Source organism: Mus pahari, chromosome 4 (genome assembly GCF_900095145.1).
Source record: "Mus pahari chromosome 4, PAHARI_EIJ_v1.1, whole genome shotgun sequence".
NCBI lineage: Eukaryota > Metazoa > Chordata > Mammalia > Rodentia > Muridae > Mus > Mus pahari.
Window position 1 is genome coordinate 86,755,201 of NC_034593.1, and position 20,514 is coordinate 86,775,714.

General features: G+C 43.9%; 2 protein-coding genes across 3 annotated transcripts in view; both read left to right on the forward strand.

The window, feature by feature from the left end:
- The window catches only part of Lix1l (limb and CNS expressed 1 like), a 23,042-nt gene extending 10,659 nt beyond the window's left edge, over positions 1 to 12,383 (forward strand). Inside the window, exons 2-6 of the mRNA XM_021196266.1 lie at positions 3,797 to 3,960; positions 7,662 to 7,802; positions 9,816 to 9,911; positions 10,642 to 10,719; positions 12,005 to 12,383. Coding sequence (XP_021051925.1) covers positions 3,797 to 3,960; positions 7,662 to 7,802; positions 9,816 to 9,911; positions 10,642 to 10,719; positions 12,005 to 12,247 — 722 coding nt within the window. The 3' untranslated portion in view covers positions 12,248 to 12,383. The remainder of the gene's footprint in view (positions 1 to 3,796; positions 3,961 to 7,661; positions 7,803 to 9,815; positions 9,912 to 10,641; positions 10,720 to 12,004) is intronic.
- A 5,436-nt stretch (positions 12,384 to 17,819) lies between these two features.
- Rbm8a (RNA binding motif protein 8A) lies at positions 17,820 to 19,794 on the forward strand. 2 transcript variants are annotated; one of them, XM_021196264.1, is made up of 6 exons: positions 17,820 to 17,932; positions 18,206 to 18,265; positions 18,378 to 18,455; positions 18,766 to 18,902; positions 19,329 to 19,465; positions 19,587 to 19,794. In XM_021196264.1, exons 1-6 carry the CDS (start codon positions 17,866 to 17,868, stop codon positions 19,630 to 19,632), a joined length of 525 nt encoding a protein of 174 aa, XP_021051923.1. In that variant the 5' UTR covers positions 17,820 to 17,865; the 3' UTR covers positions 19,633 to 19,794. The 2 variants fall into 2 exon arrangements, with proteins under 2 accessions (XP_021051923.1, XP_021051924.1); XM_021196265.1 differs by having other exon boundaries at positions 17,842 to 17,932; positions 18,381 to 18,455.
- The last annotated feature ends 720 nt before the right edge of the window (positions 19,795 to 20,514 follow it).

Consider the following 20,514-nt stretch of genomic DNA (forward strand, 5'->3'; position numbering starts at 1 on the left):
TGTGTGTGTGTGTGTGTGTGTGTGTGTGTGCATGCGCAAGCGAGCAAGCGAGATTTATTAGAATGATTTACAGGTAGGCTGTAGTTCAGCTAATCCAACAATGGCTAACAAGAATTCAAAAATTGCTTGCCTAGTCTATGAGGCTGGGTGTTGCAGCTAGTCTTGAATAGATGCTGGAATCCTGAATAAGTAGGGGTTAAGGCCAGTGAAGGATAAACAAAGAAAAAGGGGGGGGGGGCAGAAGAGATGGCTCAGTGGTTAAGAGTACCGACTGTTCTTCCAGAGGTTCATGTCCCAGCACCCGCATGGCAGCTCACAACTGTCTGTAACTCTAAGATCTGACACTCTCACACAGACATACATGCAGGCAGAACACCATGGTATATACAATGAAAATAAATTATTTTTTAAAAAAATCCCTCACCGAGTACCTTCCACTTTTGGATTTTACTTAATTCCAGATGTAGTCAAGTTGACCTCCAAAAATAACCAGTACAAGGCAGGAACTCAAACCTAGTAGGAACCTGTGAACATGAGCTAATATAGAGGCCATGGAGGAGTGCTGCTTTCTGACTTGTTCCACATAGCTTCCTAGGCCTGCTTTCCTATATTCAGGTGCATTGGGGGTGGGCATATCCACAATGGATGGACCCTCACACATAAACCATCAATCAAGAAAATGCTCTATGGATTTGCCTCCAGTACAGTCAAGATATTTTATCCATTCATATTCCTTCTTCCCAGATGATCCTACTTGTGTCAAGTTGACATAAAAATAGGCAGTACAGCCTTAAATTTCTGCCACAGCTTCCCAAGTACGAGGATTACAAACGTGTGCCACCACACCTAGCTGGGTTTGCTTCTTGTTCTGTATCCTGATGGTTCAGTAGTTCATAGCCTTAAAAAATGTTGCAATTATTTGTATTTTATATGTATGGGTGTCCTGCCTGTGTATAAGTCTTGTGGAGGCTAGAAGGTGGCATCAGATCCCCAGGGACTGTTATTACCGAGGAGCCAATGTTCTTCTCCCCTGAGCCATCTCTCCAGCAGTTATTGAACCCTTCCCTGTCTTATTCCTCATCTGTAAAATGGTAATGACAAAAGGACCTGCCTTGTAAGGTTATGATTGGTGGGTAAAGCGCCTATGGAAATGCCTGATATTTAGTAAGTACTCTGTAAATGTGATGGAGCAACTTACTTGGTGATGGTTGTCACTCTCCTAGGCCAGTAGGATAATTGTAGAATAACTGACTTGTACTTTATCACACAGTAATAATTGCTGGCTAGTCCTGGAAATGCCGCCTATAGTATTTAAGTTAAGTTCCTTTGGTATCCAGTACTAATCAAAATGTGAGATAAAGCAGGGGTTCTTACACTTTTCCATTGGCCACACTCTTTTTGCCCAAGAAATTGTTGTGAAACCTTGGGAATATAGGTATATAGAATAGATATACAAATCAAACATTTCCTGGTAATAAACTAGAATTAAATGTTAAAGCAATTCTTTAGGGTTAGGGAGTTGACTCAGTGATAAAAATACATACCACACAAGTGTGAGGACCAGAGCTCAGATTTGAAGAATCCATGGAAAGGCGGATGCAGTGCAGCACATCTGTAATCCCAGTGTGCCTGTGGGATGCAGTGCACCCCATCTGTAATCCCAGTGTGCCTGTGGCAAGATGAGTGATGGGATCAAAATCCCAGGAGGCTCACAGGCCAGCTAGTATGGCTTAGTAGTGATGAACAAGAAGCTCTGCCTCAAACAAGGCAGACACTAAGGACTAATAAACCAAGGTTGCCTTTTGTTCACAGATGGGTTGTGATATATGTACCTACACTCACACCCAGACACACATGCACAAAGCCACACACAGATACAATAAAACAGTTATTTAGTATACATACACTTTACCATTTACTAAAGATTAAGACAAATATACATACTAATGAGATAGTCGGACTTGTTTATTTGCTTTTATTGGTTTGTTAGTTTTTTTTCAAGACAGGGTTTCTCTGTGTAGCCCTGGCTGTTCTGGAATTCACTCTGTAGACCAGGCTAGCCTTGAATTCAGAAATCCACCTGCCTCTGCCTCCCAAGTGCTGGGATTAAAGGCGTGCGCCACCACTGCCCGGCCTGTGTTATTTCTTAACAAAGTAAATCTAGGATGAGTATTTGACACTGTGGACATAGAGCATCTTCAACAGTTTAAAGTTGATTGATACTCTGAACCCATCATCATCAATACTGGGAGCTGATTTACGGTAGTACTTAGTTCAGAGTGGCAGAAATAGTTAGGGCTGTTCCAGAAATTGTTAGCAACTCTGTCCTGGGCTGAAATTTGCAACTACAGGTCCAGGGACTCAGAACCCTCTCCTAGATCCATGGGCACCTGCACACACATGGTGTTCACACATACTCAACCGCACCCACCCATATACAAAAATAATAAGCCTTTAAAAAGAAAACTTTTAATCACAAACCAAAATACACATAACAATTAAAATTACACTTATTTATTTATATGTGTGCACAATACATGTTTATGGGCATTTGTGCTATGATGTTCATGGAGGTCAGAGAACAGTTCCATGGCTTCAGTTCTCTTCTATCTTTATGTGGATTTCAGAAATGGAACTAGATCACCAGGCTCAAGAAGAGTCATCTTGGTGACCTCCACTTATCTATGTATCCATCCACCCACCCATCCATCCATCCATCCATCCACCCACCCACCCACCCACCCACCCACCCATCCATCCATCCACCCACCCACCTATCCATCCATCCACCCACCCATCCATCTATCCATCTATTTTTTTAAATATTTATTTAATGTATATGAGTATACTGTAGCTGTCTTCAGACACAGCAGAAGAGGGCATAAGATCCTATTACAGATGGTTGTGAGCCACCATGTGGTTACTCAGGATCTCTGGAAGAGTGTGGTCAGAGCTCTTGACCGCTGAGCCATCTCTCCAGCCCCCATCTATCTATTTTAATCAAATTTAAACCAGCAACTTTTAAAAGCAAACATTGCAGGGCTAAAGAGATAGCTCAATAGACTAGGGTTGGGTTCCCAGCACCCACATGGTGGCTCTCAACCATCCAGACTCCAATTCCAGGGGATCTGATGTGCACTCTAACCTCCACCAGCACCTTACATGTATAGTGCTCAGGCATACATGCAGGCAAAACACTCACAAACATACAAAGAAATAAAAGACAAATCTAATATTTTAATGTTCTAAATGGCTGAGCCATCTTTGTAGCACCACAAAACAATTTTTAAGTTAAACATTTTAACACAATATAATAAAAAAAATACACTATTTTTGGAACTATTTGGAAACTATTATGTTTCCATAAGATCCAAAACTTCATGTTAGAGACAGTGCAGTTCATGACCTATAAGCATCTCCAATCAGCACAGAAGTGACTCAACCATCTTTGTGGTGTCACAAGGTACCAAGGCTGCTGTGTTGCTACATGATCCTCCACCAGCAGCATTGTCAGAAACACCATGGGTTCATTTCACATTTGATTTGGAATTATTTTGTTTACAGGACATCCAGAAGCTTTTTTCTGTTCCCAGTTTCTCACTCTCCCATTTATTTACCTCACCCCATACAAGGTTACAACCCATACTATAGTTTAAGAAGCTAGGAACTAGAGCATTGGGGCAGAAGAAGAAGAGGAGGAAGAAAAGGAGGAGGAAGGAGAGGATGAGGAGGAAAAGGAGGATGGAAGCCCAACTTTGGCATGCTGATTTATTAGTCTATGTCTGCTCTCTTGCAGTGAATGTGGTGGAGGCCCTTCAGGAATTCTGGCAGATGAAACAGTCTCGGGGCGCTGACTTGAAGAACGGGGCTCTGGTGGTGTATGAGATGGTCCCCTCCAACAGCCCTCCCTATGTCTGCTATGTCACTCTGCCTGGGGGGAGCTGCTTCGGGAGTTTCCAGGTAAGAGTCATGAGATGGCAGAAAGGGTAAATGTGTAGTGCTAATAAGGACTTTTATCATTTGGCCATTGGTCTCTGCCTGATGTCATGGATCTGAGTACTAACTCTGGGCAAATCCTTCCAGCAAGCACCTGAGGCTCGTGAGATCGCAGAGGAGCCTCGATCAGCATACTTTGTTTTGGCCCACAACTCAAATCCATTTCAAATTTGAGCAATTATGACTGCACTCCCAGCGCCAACTTTTGCTTTAATCTGGCTTCCACGCTTCCACTCCCAACTTCTTGCCATTTTTTCTTTTTGAAATGTGTATGGCTGTCTTGCTAGCTTCTATGCACATTTGAGGAGTGCCCAGATACCCTGAAACTAAAGTTCCACATTGTTTTAAGCTGCCATGTGGGTACTGGGAATCTAACCTGAGTCCTCTGTAAGAGCAGCCAGTGCTTCCAACCAATGAGCTATCTCTCCAGCTCTGATAATGATGATGATGATGATTATGATAATTTTTGAAATAGGGTTTCTCTATGTGACAACCCTGGCTGTCTTGGAACTTGCTGTATAAACCAGGCTGGCCTTGAATTCAAGAGATCTGCCTGCCTCTGGTTCCCAAGTGTTGGGATTCAAGGCATGCTCCACAACCACCTGGCTCTGATTTTATTTTTAATTACATGTTTATGTATGTATGTTGGGGGAATGTGTATAAAGCCTGAAGATGATAGCAAGCCCCTGGGGCTGGAGTTACAGGTGGTTATAAACCTTGTGATGTGGGTTCTCTGTGTGTGAGAACCCAACTCAGGTCCTCTGGAAGAGCAAGAAGAGTCATTTCTCCATCCCCTCTTCCTTCTTTTCTTTCTTTAAAGATAGGATTACATGTAGTTCAGCCTAGTCTCAAAATATGTAGCTAAGGGTGATCATGCTGAACTTTTGATCCTCCTGCTCCCATCTCCCAAGTGCTGGGATTATCAGACAGAGAGCTATCATGCTCCATTTATGAAGTGCTTAGGGGGCTGCTCCCAGGGCCTCCGCACACCAGGCAAACACTCTACAGCTCAGCTACACCAGCCCTAGCTTCCTGGTTACAATGTTTCTACTGTTTCCTGTTGCTAAGGTTCTATACAGATATGAAAGGCAATACTTGAAAACTTTCATAGGCTAGTGAGAAATTGTAGGGGCTAAAGAGATGGTTCAACAATTAAGAGAGCTGGCTGCTCTTTCAGAGGACCAAGTTAAGATCCCAGCACTCATGTCAGGCAGCTCACAACCAGTGGTAACTCCAGCTCCAGGGGACCACACTCCCTTTTGGCCTTTACTGGCACTCACGCCTATATATATATACACAAATAAAACAGATTATAAAAATCTCTAAAAATAAATTATACAGATTCTATGAATATTATCAAGAATTTTTTTTTCCATTTCAGAGAGGAAGGCAGCCTTCCAAAATGTCACCTTAAAGAGTCTGGATAGAATTAAAAGAAGATACTAGACACCTTTGGTTAGTTTTCATGTGGTTGTGTCACCATTAGATATGGTTGGAGCCCTTGCTGTGTCTACAGCACCTTGGGCTTCCTCATCATATGACTTACAATGTATCATTACTGCTTGTCTTTGCAAGGATTCCCAACTCTGTTTCCCCCCCTCTGTATATGTGTGTGTATACACATAGGATTGAACTCAGGGCCTTGCAAACTATCTTCCTTCTTGGTCAGTATTAAAAACCTGCCACCCATTCAGAGACTAATGACAATTTATCTATTGCATGAGTAAAAGCCCCCCCCCCTCTCTCTCTCTCTCTCTCTCTCTCTCTCTATATATATATATATATATATATATATATATATATATATTCATAGACAGGGTCTGTAGTCCTGGCATTCTGGGACTCACTCTGTAGGACAGGCTGGCCCTGAACCCATGGAGATTTGACTGACTCTGCCTTGGAGTGCTGCATTAGAGGTGTACATACACCACCATGCCTGGCTTGGTAGCTTTTTTTAAAGTCAGATGACTAAACCTTTTGGCTCAACACTTGAGCCATTTCAGATAAATAAATATAAGCCCAAGATGACTAATGATTACTCTTAGTTTTCCATTTTCATGCGTGGTGTGCACGAATATGGGTGCTGTGTGTATGGAATCCTGAGGCTGACATAGAGAAACATCCTCAGTCACTCTCCCACCTTACTCATCAGTGCGGAATTTCTCAGTCAAACCTACAGTTTGCCAACATGGCTGCTCTTGCTAGCCAGCTTGCTCTGGGGATCCTAGCTCTGCTGTTTCAGAGGCTGAAACCTCAGACAGGCATCATGAATATGGGTTCCAGAACCTGGGGTCTGAGTTCTGGCGGCCACACCTGTCCAGCAAGTCCTTTAACACTGGCCCATCTCAGCCCCTTTCTTTCCTCAGAGTAACATGGCTCCTTCTCACCCCATCACCATCTGAAGGGCAGGCTGAGTTTTATTTTGATTTGTTATTTTCTGAAAGTCGAATTATCTGTTCTTGGCTTCTTTTAGCGTATTTTACACCCCCGCCCCTTGGCAGGTGGAATCTTCCTAGTGGTTTTCTTCACACTGACTTTTTCAGTAGTAGTATTAAGGGATAAAGTAGTTAACAAGTTTAGTAATAAAGTAGAAATAGAGAAACTAAAGAAACAAAAATCCTTAATGTGGATATATCAAGTTCCATATGTTGTCTCAGAGGGAACTGCCCTCCAGGGGAAATCAGGACTTATCAATATAGTTAAGTGACATCTCCTACTGTCCCTTTGAAAGCTGAAACATCAAGCCAATGTGGTAATACATGCCTGCCGTTAATACCAGTACTTGGGAGGCAGAGAGATCTGTGTTCAAGGTCAGCCTGGTCTACACAATGAGTTCCAGGACAGCCGGAGCTACACAGAGAGACACCTTATCTCAAAAACGCAAAAAGCTGTATCACTCCTCTTAACCATGAGTGGCCAATGTGCAGAGGCTTCTGCAGCACCTGCTAAAGACTACTTACAGCAGAATACCATGATGGCTAAGGATCTGAAGTCAGGGTCATCCGACTTCTGGACATTAGATTTGCCCTAAGACCATGTTGGTTAGTTTTAAAAAGCTGTTTCCCTTGTTTTCCTCAGTCAGCGTTCCTTCCCTTAGCAACCTATCTTCCTTGCATTTATTGCGGGCAAAAAAGACATCTTCAGCCTTAGCTCCTATGGAGGTAGCTCCTCTGGTCTGCTGTAGAAAATGCCTGTTTACAGCTAAGAGAACGTGGAAGAATCCCAGATGGGTGCTTCCAACAGGTCATGGCCTGGTTTTAATCTTGGGTTACCTAGAATTCAGAGACCCTTGCCTGACAAACTGGCTTTTGAGTAATTAGTCCACTGACACTTTACATAAAGGCATTTTCCGTGTCTTATGGCTATCTGCTGACTTCAGCAGCCTTTCTAGCTCTGCATTCAATTTTGTAGGAGTAGTCATCTCCAATTCTTTAATGACTTCAGGATGTTGAGTCAAAATTATGTTTCCAAACACCATGCCATTTTTCACTAAAGCTTCGGAAAGTGTGATGAATGCAACTGATTCATCCATGGTGTTCAAATGTCCTCTTCCTCAGTGGTGTCCTCCCTGCTCCTCCTCCCTCCTCAGTGGTGTCCTCCCTACATCTCCTCCTCCCTCTTAGATGCACATGTGTATATATTCTCACTCTTTCTCTCCTGCCTAGTTTTGCCCCACAAAAGCTGAGGCCCGGCGAAGTGCTGCAAAGATTGCATTAATGAACTCCGTGTTTAATGAGCATCCATCCCGAAGAATTACTGATGAGTTTATTGAGAAGAGTGTCTCAGAGGCCCTGGCATCTTTCAATGTAAGGAACTTGGAACTGGAAGGGAGGTAGCATGGGAAATGGGAGAAGCAAGGAACCCATTCATTTTTGTTCTTTTCTGTCTGTATTTGATTATTTTGTATATATGGGTGTACCACATACTTGCAATGCCTAGGGCCAGATGAGCATCAGGCCCCTGGAATTGGATTTATAGATGGTTCTGATCTGCTATGTGGGTGCTAGGGATTGAACCCTGATCCTCTGAGACAGTAGCCAGTGCTCTTAATGACTGGGCCATGGCTCCAGCCCTTTTGTCTGCATTTCTATTCTGTTTATTCTACCAGTTTATATGTGTGTGTGTGTGTGTGTGTGTGTGTGTGTGTGCGCGCGCGCTCCAAGTCTGTCTTTAATTCCTTATCTGTGTTTTTATGTTTATTGACTCGTCTTTATATTTCTTTGGTATCGTGATATTTTTAATTTGAGCTTTGTGGAATTCACATTTTTTTTATAATGATGGTCATATGAGTAGCAGGATAATAGGACCATAGAGAGAACCTATCTCAAACAAACAAAAATAATAAGAAAATTTTTTATCAGCTGGGTGGTGATAGTACACATCTTTAATCCCAGCATACAGGAGGCAGAGACAGGTGGAGCTCTGAGTTCAAAGCCAGACTAGTCTACAGATTGAGTTCTAGGACAGCCAGAGATACACAGTGAAATTGTCTTAAAAAACAAATTTAAAAAACCAAAACCAAAAAAGAAACCAACCAAACAAACAAAAAACAAAAACAAAACAAACAAACAAAAAAAAAAAAAACAGGGCCTGGACACATGACTCAATGGTTAAGAGCACTGACTGCTTTTCCAGAGGTCCTGAGTTCAATTCCCAGAACAACATGGTGGCTCATAACTATGTATAATGGGATCTGAGGCCCTCTTCTGGTGTGTCTGAAGATGGCTACAGAGTACTCATATACATAAAGTAAGTTAATAAATCTTTAAAACAAACAAAAGAACAATAACAAATAAAAGTGGAGAGAGAGAAGACACTACCCAAAATTAATATCTGGCCTCTATACACAGACTCTTAAACTATTTGTTTGTTTGTTTGTTTGTTTGTTTTTTCAAGACAGGGTTTCTCTGTGTAGCCCTGGCTGTCCTGGAACTCACTCTGTAGACCAGGCTGGCCTTGAAGTCAGAAATCTGCCTGCCTCCTCCTGTCAGGTGCTGGGATTAAAGGTGTGCGCCACCACTGCCCGGCTAAACTGTTTATTTTTATTTGTGTGGCAACTGAAAAGTTTAAAATTAAACATATAGGAGCTAGAAAAATGGCTCAGCAGTTAAGAGCACTTGCTACTCTCTTTTTCTAAGATTTATTTATTATTATAAGTACACTGTAGCTGTCTTCAGACACTAGAAGAGGACATCAGATCTCATTATGAATGGTTATGAGCCACCAGGTGGTTGCTGAGATTTGAACTCAGGACCTTTGGAAGAGCTGTTAGTGCTCTTACCCGCTGAGCCATCTCTCCATCCCAACACTTGCTGCTTTCTAAGAGGACTGGAGTTCTGTTCTCTGTCAGGTGAGCTGTCTGTAGCCCCAGCTCCAAGGGGAAGCTGCTACCTTCGTCTGGTCTCTGTTGCCATTCACACATGATACACAAACATACACACATAAAAAAATCTTTATGAAGGGCTAGAGATGAGTCAGCAGTAAGGCATTTGCCTTGCAGGCAGGAGGCCCTTATTTTGATCCCCAAAGATCATTTAAAGTGCTGAGTGTGGTAGCTCTCATGAACAGTCCCAGGATCCCTAGGGCTTTGGCCAGCCAGTCTAGCCTACTTGGTAAGCCTCAGGCCAAGCACCCTGTCTGACAGGAGGTGGTCAGTGTTCCTGAGGAACAGCACTAGCCTCTGGCCTCCAGATGAGTACACTGCACACATGCACATACATATGCACACGCACAAAAATGTGACTAATAGCTATTGGATAGTGCCAGACAAAATAATTCTGACTAAAGATCTATTTTTTTTTTCTTTCTCCTGTTACCAGGGTAACAGAGAGGAAGCTGATAACCCAAATACGGGGATTGGTGCCTTCCGATTCATGTTGGAATCTAACAAGGGCAAGTCAATGCTGGAGTTTCAGGTACGGTTCCACTCACATCCCTGGCTCTAATAAAGCAGAGCAGCCTGGCACAGCAAGTTTAATGCCACCTACTAATCTCTATCTCTTTATTCAGAAAAAGACACAGGGAGAAAATGGGGTTAAATTTTAATTACCTCTCTTCCCCCTCAGGGTGTACACCAGAATTGGTAATTATAGATGCTTCCACAATATGATTTGTAAAAAGTTTCCCCCGTAATTCTGATGCAGTCTCCTACCTTAAAATCACTATCCTGGTTGTATTAGTCAGGGTTCTCTAGAGAAACAGAACTGACAGATGCATATGTACCCTCCCCCACACACAGTTTATTAGAGTGGCTTATAGGCTGTGGTCTGACTTTTCCATAAATGACTGACCCTTAGAATCCAGTAGCTATTCAGTTATGAAGCTGGATGTCTCAGTTGGCCTTCAGTACACACCAAAATCCCAAAGGTGTAGGCTGTAATGCCATTGAAGGAATGGCCTTCGTGGCAAGAGCGAGCAGGCAAAGAGAGCAAGCTTCCTTCTTCAAGTCCTTCACAGAGACTGCCATGAGGTGTGGCCCAGACTTAAGGGGTTGGGGGGAGGGTGTCTTCCCACCTCAAATGATCCAATCAAGAAAAATCCCCCACAAGTATACCCAGCAGTTTGGGTTTTAATTAGTTCCAGGGGTTATCATCATGTTGACAACAAAAAATGGCCTTCACACTGGTGTTTCCTCTCGTTTCTCAGGAGCTGATGACAGTTTTTCAGCTGCTGCACTGGAATGGCAGCCTTAAGGCCATGAGGGAAAGACAGTGCTCTCGACAGGTAAGAGTCACCCGAGGGAAAGGGCGGGAGGAGAGCTACTTTGGGCTGTTATAGTGAAGGCCTTATTCTAGCATCTTCTTTGCTCTTGTATTCTTTTTTGTTTTTCATTTTTCAAGACAGGGTTTCTCTGTGTAGCCCTGGCTGTCCTGAAACTCACTCTGCAGTGAGTACCTGGCCTTGAATAGAGATTGACCCATCTCTGCCTTCTGCAGGCACCGGGCCTGCTCTTGTAGTCTTTGCTTCTTGAATGTGCTCCTTTGCCGTGCTTCTCCACCATAAAGTTTCCCTTAGGAAACTCTGGCTAAGCTGGGCTTGGTAGCTCACAACTTTAATCCCAGCTCTTAGGAGGCAGTAGCAGGCAGATCTGAGTTCTAGCTAGTTCTACATCAGGTAGTGCTACACAGTGAGACCATGTCTCAAAACAAAATAAGCCGGGTGGTGGTGGCCCACGCCTTTAATCTCAGCACTTGGGAGGCAGAGGCAGGCGGATTTCTGAGTTGGAAGCCAGCCTGGTCTACAAAGTGAGTTCCAGGACAGCCAGGGCTATACAGAGAAACCCTGTTTCGAAAAACCAAAACCAAACCAAACCAAACCAAACAAAACCTCAGGAAGGACCAAGTCTATCACACTAATTGTGATCAGTCTCCATTGTTTCATGGAACCCTCCCCTTCCTTCTAGAACAAGGAGCTAGGTGGAGCAGAATAGGTAAAATAGCCACTGCACTTTTAACATAATTTTGCCAAGTTACAGACCCTTGAGCAAGGGCCAGTGGTGACAGTGTACTCGCTCTATAGAAAAAGTTCCAGGATGACCAGGGCTACACAGAGAAACCCTGTCTCAAACCAAACAACTAAGGAGATAAGTGTGCTGAGGGTTTCCCACATTTAGGAGATTTTATAGTTTTAAAAGATGGCCACATTTTCTACCAGTCAAACACCTTCTACATGCTGTTGGAGTACTAGAAGGTGTGACCTGTCCTTGAGCTGTTCTGAACTTCACTGTGCTCCCCACAGCAGGGCCAGCCCTGTGCTTCTTTGATCTGTGCATGTATTCAACCTCTGGCTCCACCCTCTTCTGCTTTACTTAAACTCTTATAAGACAGGGGAAACAACTCTTTATAGGACATATGTGCAAACCAGGTCAGACAATCAAAGCTAAGCTCTATTGGGATCACTGTGCTATATGGTATAGGACATGCATCTTACCCATCAGGGTCACTGTGCTATATGACAGGTATAACGTCTTCTGACCTTCTCAGTGATCTTTACATTCCTCTCTGACCAGGAGGTGTTGGCTCATTATTCACATCGGGCCCTGGATGATGATATTCGACACCAAATGGCTTTGGACTGGGTGAGCCGGGAGCAGAGTGTGCCAGGGGCACTGTCAAGAGAGCTGGCTTCCACTGAACGGGAGCTCGATGAAGCCCGGCTGGCGGGCAAGGAGCTGCGCTTCCACAAGGAGAAGAAAGATATTCTCATGCTGGCTGCTGGGCAGTTGGGCAATATGCATTCTTCCAGCTGCTAAGCAACTACCCTCTACTCGCCATGGTTCTTCTGGCCCTTTTTTTGTATGTCTCCTTTTTAAGACGTAGGATGATGATTTCTGTATATACTTTCTCAATTTTATACTTTAAAATATAGATATATATGTATAAATTCTACACCTGGCTTCCTATTTGCTAAGAGATCCCTTTTCTAACTTCCAGTTTGGAGATGTAGTTACCTTTGAAATATCACCATTCCATTTTATTAGCTCTTAAACCTTTAGGTTACCTAAGTCATTAACATGTGTTCCTATCTTTAACTAAGTGTTCCTGTCTTTCTTTTGAAATAGCAGCAGGCAGGTAGGTGATGCCTCATAGCTATGATCTCTGCACTCAGGAGTCTGAGGCAGTATTGCTGTGAATATGAGGCCAGCCTGGACTGCATAGTAAGTTCCAGGTCAGCATGGGCTACAGTGTATAAAATCCTGTCTCGGACCCCTCTCCTCCCACACATAAAGCCACAGTGGGACTAAGGAGCATGTGTCCCACCTCCCCTATACCCTTAGTTTCTACTGGAGGAAAACAGGGTGGGAGCGTCAGCTTTGGGGTGAAGTGACTGTCAGGTACCCCTCCCCTGCTCGCTTTCCTTCTTCCTTGCCTCCGAGTGCTCCTTCATTTGGGGGCTTCCCTACCTTATCCAGAAGGAGCTCTGGCTTCCTTTTGTTTTGTGAGACATCTTATTGTGGCCTGGAACTCATCCTGTAGACTAGGAGGGCTTCGTGCTTGTGGTTGTATCCTGCTGAAATCATAGGCATGAGTCACAATGCCTGGCCTGTTCTTATTTTTAAAGTCACTCCTGAGAAACTGCCTAAGAATAAGAGAATGATACACTCAGTTCATATGGGTTGGGTAGGTGGCACTACCTGAGCTGCCTCTGGGCTTACCTACCCATTAGCAGTCTAGCTTTCTGGATGTGAGAAGAGGGTTGAGGCTGATACTGGCACATGTGCGTGCAAGCACACAATTTTTCCATTTGTTTATGTAGTCCAGGCTGGTCTGGACTCTTCTTATGGCTGGGAATGACCTTGAACTCCAGACCTCCTGCATCAGTCTCTCACATGCTAGGATTACAGTGAATACCACCTCAGCTGCCTTCATCCTTCCTTCAGTGACAAGAAACATTTTGTTCTTTAGACACTGCAGCTGTTCTGTTTGGTGAGAGCCATGTTCCTCTCTTGTCCACTGAGCTGTGCTGTTTAACTCTGAATTTGTGGAGAATTTTATGTAGTAAGCTCAATTTCCCTTCTTTCTGTGGTCTCTGCTTCATTGTATTATTGTTCAGTGCACTTTCTATCAAGTTGGGACAGTTAATGCTACTATAATTCAACTTCCCATTTGACAATTGCAGTTTGATTTTAGGTTAGGAGCTGGGTCTGGTGATGCAGGTCTGTAATCTCAGCTACAAAGGAGGCTAAGGCAAGATTGGAAATTCAAGGTCTACCCCAGCTAGAACAAGTTCAGGGGTAACCTGGGTAATTTAGCAAGACTCTATCTCAAAAATATAAAGTAAAAACGGGACTGGGGATATAGCTTAGTGGAAGAGAATCTGCCGGGCTTGTGAAGCCTGAATTTAATCTCAACTGCACAAAGGGGAGGGAGGGAGGGAGGGAGGGAGGGAGGGAGGGGAGCAGAGCTAGATCAGTTAGCTCACTGGGTTGGAACAAGGTGAAAAGCAGCGTTCTTGCTTTTGAAATCATCTTTGTGACAAGGACACATGGGATCAGGGTAGGGTGTCCAGTTAAAATAGTGTCACTGCTTAGAAAGGGGTGCTTGGGTTCCTTTAGTTAGCCCTGTCTATTGGTTCATAAAACACACTGGGTTGGAATAGAGGCTCCTGCATTACATGATATGTGTCACTGGGGTTTTGGGTTGGGTTGGGTTGGGTTGGGTTTTTTTGAGACAGGGTTTCTCTGTGTAGCCCTGGCTGTCCTGGAACTCACTCTGTAGACCAGGCTGGCCTCGAACTCAGAAATCTGCCTCCCAAGTGCTGGGATTAAAGGCGTGCGCCACCACTGCCTGGCATGTGTCACTGTTTTAAATTGATAGTTATAACCTAGATGCCACGAATCCTCCAGCTTCTCCCGTGCTCCTTTCTCTGTGTAAGATGTGTTAAGGGAAAAAAATTAAGGGAAAAAAAAAAAAAAAAAAAAAAAAAAAGATGTGTTAAGGGTTGTCAGTTTGGGGAAGAATTGTTCTTGTACCTCCTGGAATGATTATTTTTCTCAAAAACCCAAGACTCCAAAGAACATGGGAAAAATTGTTCTGTCCACTTTTGATGTTGAAGATTTTAGTTATCCTTTTCGTAATTTCTATGTATTTTCTATGTAAAATTTTACACAATTAAAAATGGTTTTTTGTCTAGTAAGCCAGAATGACTTTTTTTCCCCTTGTGTAGTCAAGGCTGGCTTCCAAATGTAGCCAAGGTTGGCCTTGAATACTTTATCATTCTACCTCTACTTCCCAAGTACTGAGGTCAGGGCCATGTTGGGGTTAAAATCAGAAAATGATTTTGCTGGCTTGCTGCTTAGTATATTTGGGAAAAAAATTGATGAAGGAAAGGAATGAGGTGTATGATAAAATTGAACAGACACAGATGCAAGTAAGCTAAGTGTGCCCTTGAAGAGAATCTTCTCTCCNGCAGCCATACAGCTCAAGTTGCAGGAAATCAAACTGAAGCCCTCATTCTGAGGTTGGCTGAATTACAGCAAAAATTCAAGTCTCAGCCTCAGACGGTGTCAGCAGTTAAAGGAAAGGCATTAATTGGCAAAGAGTGGGATCCTATAACTTGGGATGGGGATGTGTGAGAGGACCCTGTTGAAACTGAGAACTTTGAATCCTCAGATTCTCAAGGGTTTACCTCACCCGAAGTAGTAGTACCCTCAGCCCCATCCCTTCAAATACTGTCCTTTTCACATGAGGAAATTAATCCTTCAGAGTCTGATAAACCAGCAGTGACTTTCTCTGAAGAAAAAGCCAGACAAGACAATACTGATGTTTCTCAAGGCCCACCAACAGTTTCTTCTAAACCTATAACCAGTCTCAAGGCCAAACAGGCCCCTAAAGGGGAGGTAGAAAGTGTAGTCCATGAGGAAATTCGGTACACTAAGGAGCTTAATGCTAATTCATTCAAGCAGAACTCTGGGGAATATGTGTGGGAAGGGATTTTAAGGGTGTGGGATAANGGTGAAAGGAACATAAAACTAGATCAGGCTGAGTTTATTGACATGGGCCCTCTGAGTGGAGATTCTAGGTTTAATATGGAAGCTTGTACAGTTAAAAAAGGTGTCAGAAGTTTGAATGGCTGGCTGAAGTGATTATCAAAAGATGGCCTACTGAAAAGGAGTTGGAGACGCCTGATATCCATTGGCTTAGTGGTGAGGAAGGGATTTTAAGGCCCAGGGGAGTTGCCCAGAAGGCAGGCCCTTCAAGAATCCTATAAGGGCACACGCCTCCCAGCACTCGGGAGGCAGAGGCAAGCAGATTTCTGAGTTTGAGGCCAGCCTGGTCTACAGAGTGAGTTCCAGGACAGCCAGGGCTACACAGAGAAACCCTGTCTCAAAAAACCTAAATAAATAAATAAATAAGGATCCTATAAGACCCAAACTGGTGAGAGGGGCACTGGCACATTTGAAGAGTTTTGTTCTTGCCCTTTTCCTTGTGCCAGACCTTAGGGGTAGAGATGCTGCTGCTCAATTAGATGAATCAAATGCAATGGGTTTAATTGGGCCCCAAGGTAACAAGGGCCAGGTGGCAGCACTGAATCACCAGAGAAAAGGTCACATACTGAAGCTCTTCTCCACTGAAACCTCTTGGGCCAGACCTGCACAGCTCAAATCCCAGAAACAAAGTCTTTCATAGTCCTACTAAGATGGCTCATTAAGCCCCACTTAAAACATTCTATGGCTTTCCAGATCCAAAGTCCCCAAGTCCACAATCTTCCAAACAAAAACATGGTGAGGCCTATCACAGCAATACCCTAGTCCATGGTACCAACTTCAGTCTTAGTTAGGGTTTTACTGCTGTGAACAGACACATGACCAAGACAACTCTTTAAAAGCAAAACAGGAGCTGAAGAGATGGCCCAGCAGTTAAGAGCACTGACTGCTCTTCCAGAGGTCCTGAGTTTAATTTCCAGCACCCACATGGTGGCTCACAACCATCTATAATGAGATCTGACGCTCTCTTCTGATGTGTCTGAAGACAGCTACAGTGTACTCATATAAATAAAAAAAATAAACAAAAAAAAAACACCTGTGAGTGGGGCAGTGGTGGCACACGCCTTTAATCCCAGCACTTGTGAGGCAGAGGCAGGCGGATTTCTGAGTCCAAGGCCAGCCTGGTCTACAAAGTGAGTTCCAGGACAGCCAGGGCTACACAGAGAAACCCTGTCTTGAAAACAAACAAACAAACAAACAAAAATCACCTGTGATGGTTCTCGGTTGTCAGGTTGACTATCTCTGGAATGAATCCAGAAATGGAGGGCAGACCTGATTTTCTGTTTGGTGGAGTGGGTAGATCCACTTCTCGTCCAGACTTTGGGTAGGAACACCTCTGATCCAAGTCTTGAGGCAGGAAGACACACGCCTTTCTCTAATCTTTTTGTTTTTGTTTTTTCGAGACAGGGTTTCTCTGTGTAGCCCTGGCTGTCCTGGAACTCACTCTGTAGACCAGGCTGGCTTCAAACTCAGAAATTCACCTGCCTTTGCCTCCCAAGTGCTGGGATTAAAGGCGTGCGCCACCACATCCAGCGCTTTCCTTTAATCTTAAAGCGGGCAGACACACCTTTAACCTGGGCCACACCTTTTGCTGAAGTCTGTATAAAAAGAGATGAAGAAAATTTTTGCACTTTGCCTTGCTCGTAAGTCCATTTCTTCACCGGCATTGGAGCCTACTTCTCAGGATTCTAGACCAGCTGAGACATCCAGCCTTGTGGGACTAAGCAACTACTAGACACTTCGACTTTCTGGACACAGCTAGCTATTCTTCAATTAGCTGGACTGCAGCCCGTAAGTCATTCCAATAAATCCATATATGTAGATATGTATCAAAGGATTTCTTGCTAGTTTAAGGTTTTAAGAGAAAGTCACTGACTTCACTCACCCTTTAAATTTGCCCCAACGCGACTGCGCTCCAGACTTTCAATCTGTTCAACTTGGCTGTAGAAGTTCCGAAACCATTTTATTTTACTTTTTGTGTTTTTGAGAAAGGGTCTCATTCCGTAGCCTTGGAGCCCGGCGTGGTAGCACACGCTTTTAATCCCAGCAGCATGTGGAAGGGGAATACAGTTGGATATCGGTAACTTCGAGCCCAGCTAGGGCTAAGTAGAGACACCCTGTCTCAAAAGAAAAGAAGACAAAACACAATCACAAATCGTGTAGCCTTAGGCACTAAACTCGAAGAGCTCCCCGGCGTCCCAGAGTGCTGCAGGGTCCTAGCGCTTCAGAGTGGGGCCGCCTACTTTGGCGAATTTTCACCGCGCCGAGGGCGGGACTTGGAGGCAGCCTTTGATTGGGCGGCCTAACTCGTGACGTTTTTCTGCTGCGACAGTTTCCCGAGGTGCTTAGCTCCTAGAGGCACAGAGAGCGCCGAGAGAAGCAAGATGGCGGACGTGTTGGATCTTCACGAGGCGGGGGGCGAGGATTTCGCCATGGATGAGGATGGGGACGGTGAGGAGAGTAGAGGCGGCTGCGGGAAGAGGGGAAGGTGCGAGAAGGGAGTACAATAGGAGAAATTTTCCTGGGATGTCACCCCACGAACTGGGTCTCGAAAAGATAGACTCCTCCCCCTTAGGCAGGAATTAGGGGCGGAATTGGGAAGGGACTGAAGCTGGAGTCTGTCGTCTGCTTCCAGATAGTCTAGGAAACGCGACAGGTTTTTATTTTTATTTTTAAAATGACTCTTATTTTTGTTGCTTCTTATTTTCTCACCTGGAACTCTAGAAAGCATCCACAAACTAAAAGAAAAAGCGAAGAAACGGAAGGGCCGCGGCTTTGGCTCGGGTGAGTGTGGGGAATAGGGTGGAGGTGGTCTAAGAGGGAGAAGCCCGCGAATTTGGGGGTGTGAGGGGAACACATTTGGAGGACAGTTTTCGGTGATCTGGCATTCTTTTAGAAGAGGGGTCCCGAGCGCGGATGCGGGAGGATTATGACAGTGTGGAGCAAGACGGCGATGAACCAGGACCACAGCGCTGTAAGTTAATTAACAGGACCTGTTGGGAGGCTGTGTGCATTGGCACTTAAATGCAAAGTAAAGACTTGTTTAACCAGTCTCAGAAAATGGCTTATTGTGGGTTCTTTTCGGAATTTTTGTTTGTTTTGTTTGGTTGGTTTGTTGGTTGGTTGGTTTTGATGCAGGGTTTCTCTGTGTAACAGCCCTGGCTGTCCTGAAACTCTTTTTGTAGACCAGGTTGGCCTCAAACTCAGAGATCTGCCTGCCTCTGCCTCCTGAGTACTGGGCTTTTTAGCTTACATATTCATACAACACTTTCCCTACCCAACAGCTGTTGAAGGTTGGATTCTCTTTGTCACTGGAGTCCACGAAGAAGCCACTGAAGAAGATATCCATGACAAATTCGCTGAATATGGGGAAATAAAAAATATCCATCTTAATTTGGACAGGCGCACAGGATACTTGAAGGTAGATTTTCTTGCTTCCCTCACTTACAACACTTAGATTATGTTGTGTTTGTGGGTTGATTAAGCACAGATAGGAAGTGAAATGACATTGGAAATTGATTTTGTTACCCACAAGAAAGATACAGAAACAGAATTCGCATGTTGTGTATATAATGGGAATATGTGGTGTAGAGCTGCGAAATTTTCTTATAACTATGCATTTCTGGTTTAAGAAAGAGAGTACTTGATGGTTGGTGAAGTAAAATTTTTATACTTTTTGTTGTTTGTTTATTTGTGTTTGTTTTGAGACAGGGTTTCTCTGTATAACAGAGCCCTGTCTGTCCGGCCTCACTTTGTAGACTAGGCTGGACTCTGCCTCTCCAATGCTGGAATTAAAAGTGTGTGTGTCACACCTGGTTAAGCTTTGATACTTCATATGTTCCCCTAGGGGTATACTCTAGTTGAATATGAAACATACAAAGAGGCTCAGGCTGCCATGGAGGGACTAAATGGTCAAGATTTGATGGGACAGCCAATCAGTGTCGACTGGTGTTTTGTTCGTGGTCCACCGAAGGGCAAGAGGAGGTAAGATGAAGGGGTGGGGGTTGTACATTTATTTATCTTAGTAAAGGGAACATGAGCAAGGTAAATAAGAATACTGTATTAGCTCTCTGATATTTCCTTTCTGGTTTTTTCATTTTCTTAGAGGAGGCCGAAGACGAAGCAGGAGTCCAGACCGGAGACGCCGTTGATAAATCCTCTGACTGGGTGGTCTCTCTACAAGTCCATTTGGTTATGCTGCCTTGGATAAACAGGGCTAGGGCAGACCTTGTGTTTATATTTAATTTCTTACCCTATCTACTTGGCATTGCTTTTGAGTTTTAGAAAAAATAAATGTTCCATTTTGTTTTCTACGTTTACTACTTTACTCTTGTGGAAACTGAACAACTAGAGTGGGGCCTTGTGAGCGATTGTGAAGGTGCTTCTGTCTGGCATGGCATGCTAAGGTTCTAGAAAGGCTCATGGAGACTGCTCAGCATTTCTTTTTCTTAGAAGATGAGAGTAGGGGTAATGAGATTTCTCTTGTGGTATTAAGGAATGAATTTTTCATGCTCTTGTGAGCAGATTATGTTAGTGTCTCTTGCTTCTCTGTCAGACAAAGCCTGTGCAGCTGGCCTTGAACTTAGGGGCTTTGAGATGTTTAGCCAACTCTGTTGAATATGGTGCTGAACTGTGAAGTTTGTTAGTTCTTAGAATGTAAAAGAAACCCAGCTTGATGAGCTGGAGAGATGGCTCAGTAGTTAAGGGCACCGCTAACTGTCCTTCCAGAGGTCCTAAGTTCAATTCCCAGCACCCACATGGTGGCTCACCATGGGATCCCATGCCCTCTAAAGATAGCTACAACATACTCATATAAATAAAATAAATAATTGTTTTTTAAAAAGAAAGAAACCCAGCTTGGGTACTACTATGTAACAATATGCACACCTTTAATCCCAGCACTTGGAAGGCAGGTGGATCTTTTGAATTTAAGGCCAACCTGGTCTACAGGAGAATTCCAGGATAGCCAGGGCTACACAGACTCTGTCTCAAGAAAAAAAGACATTGCTATCCCTTTATCATAGGGTTTTGTT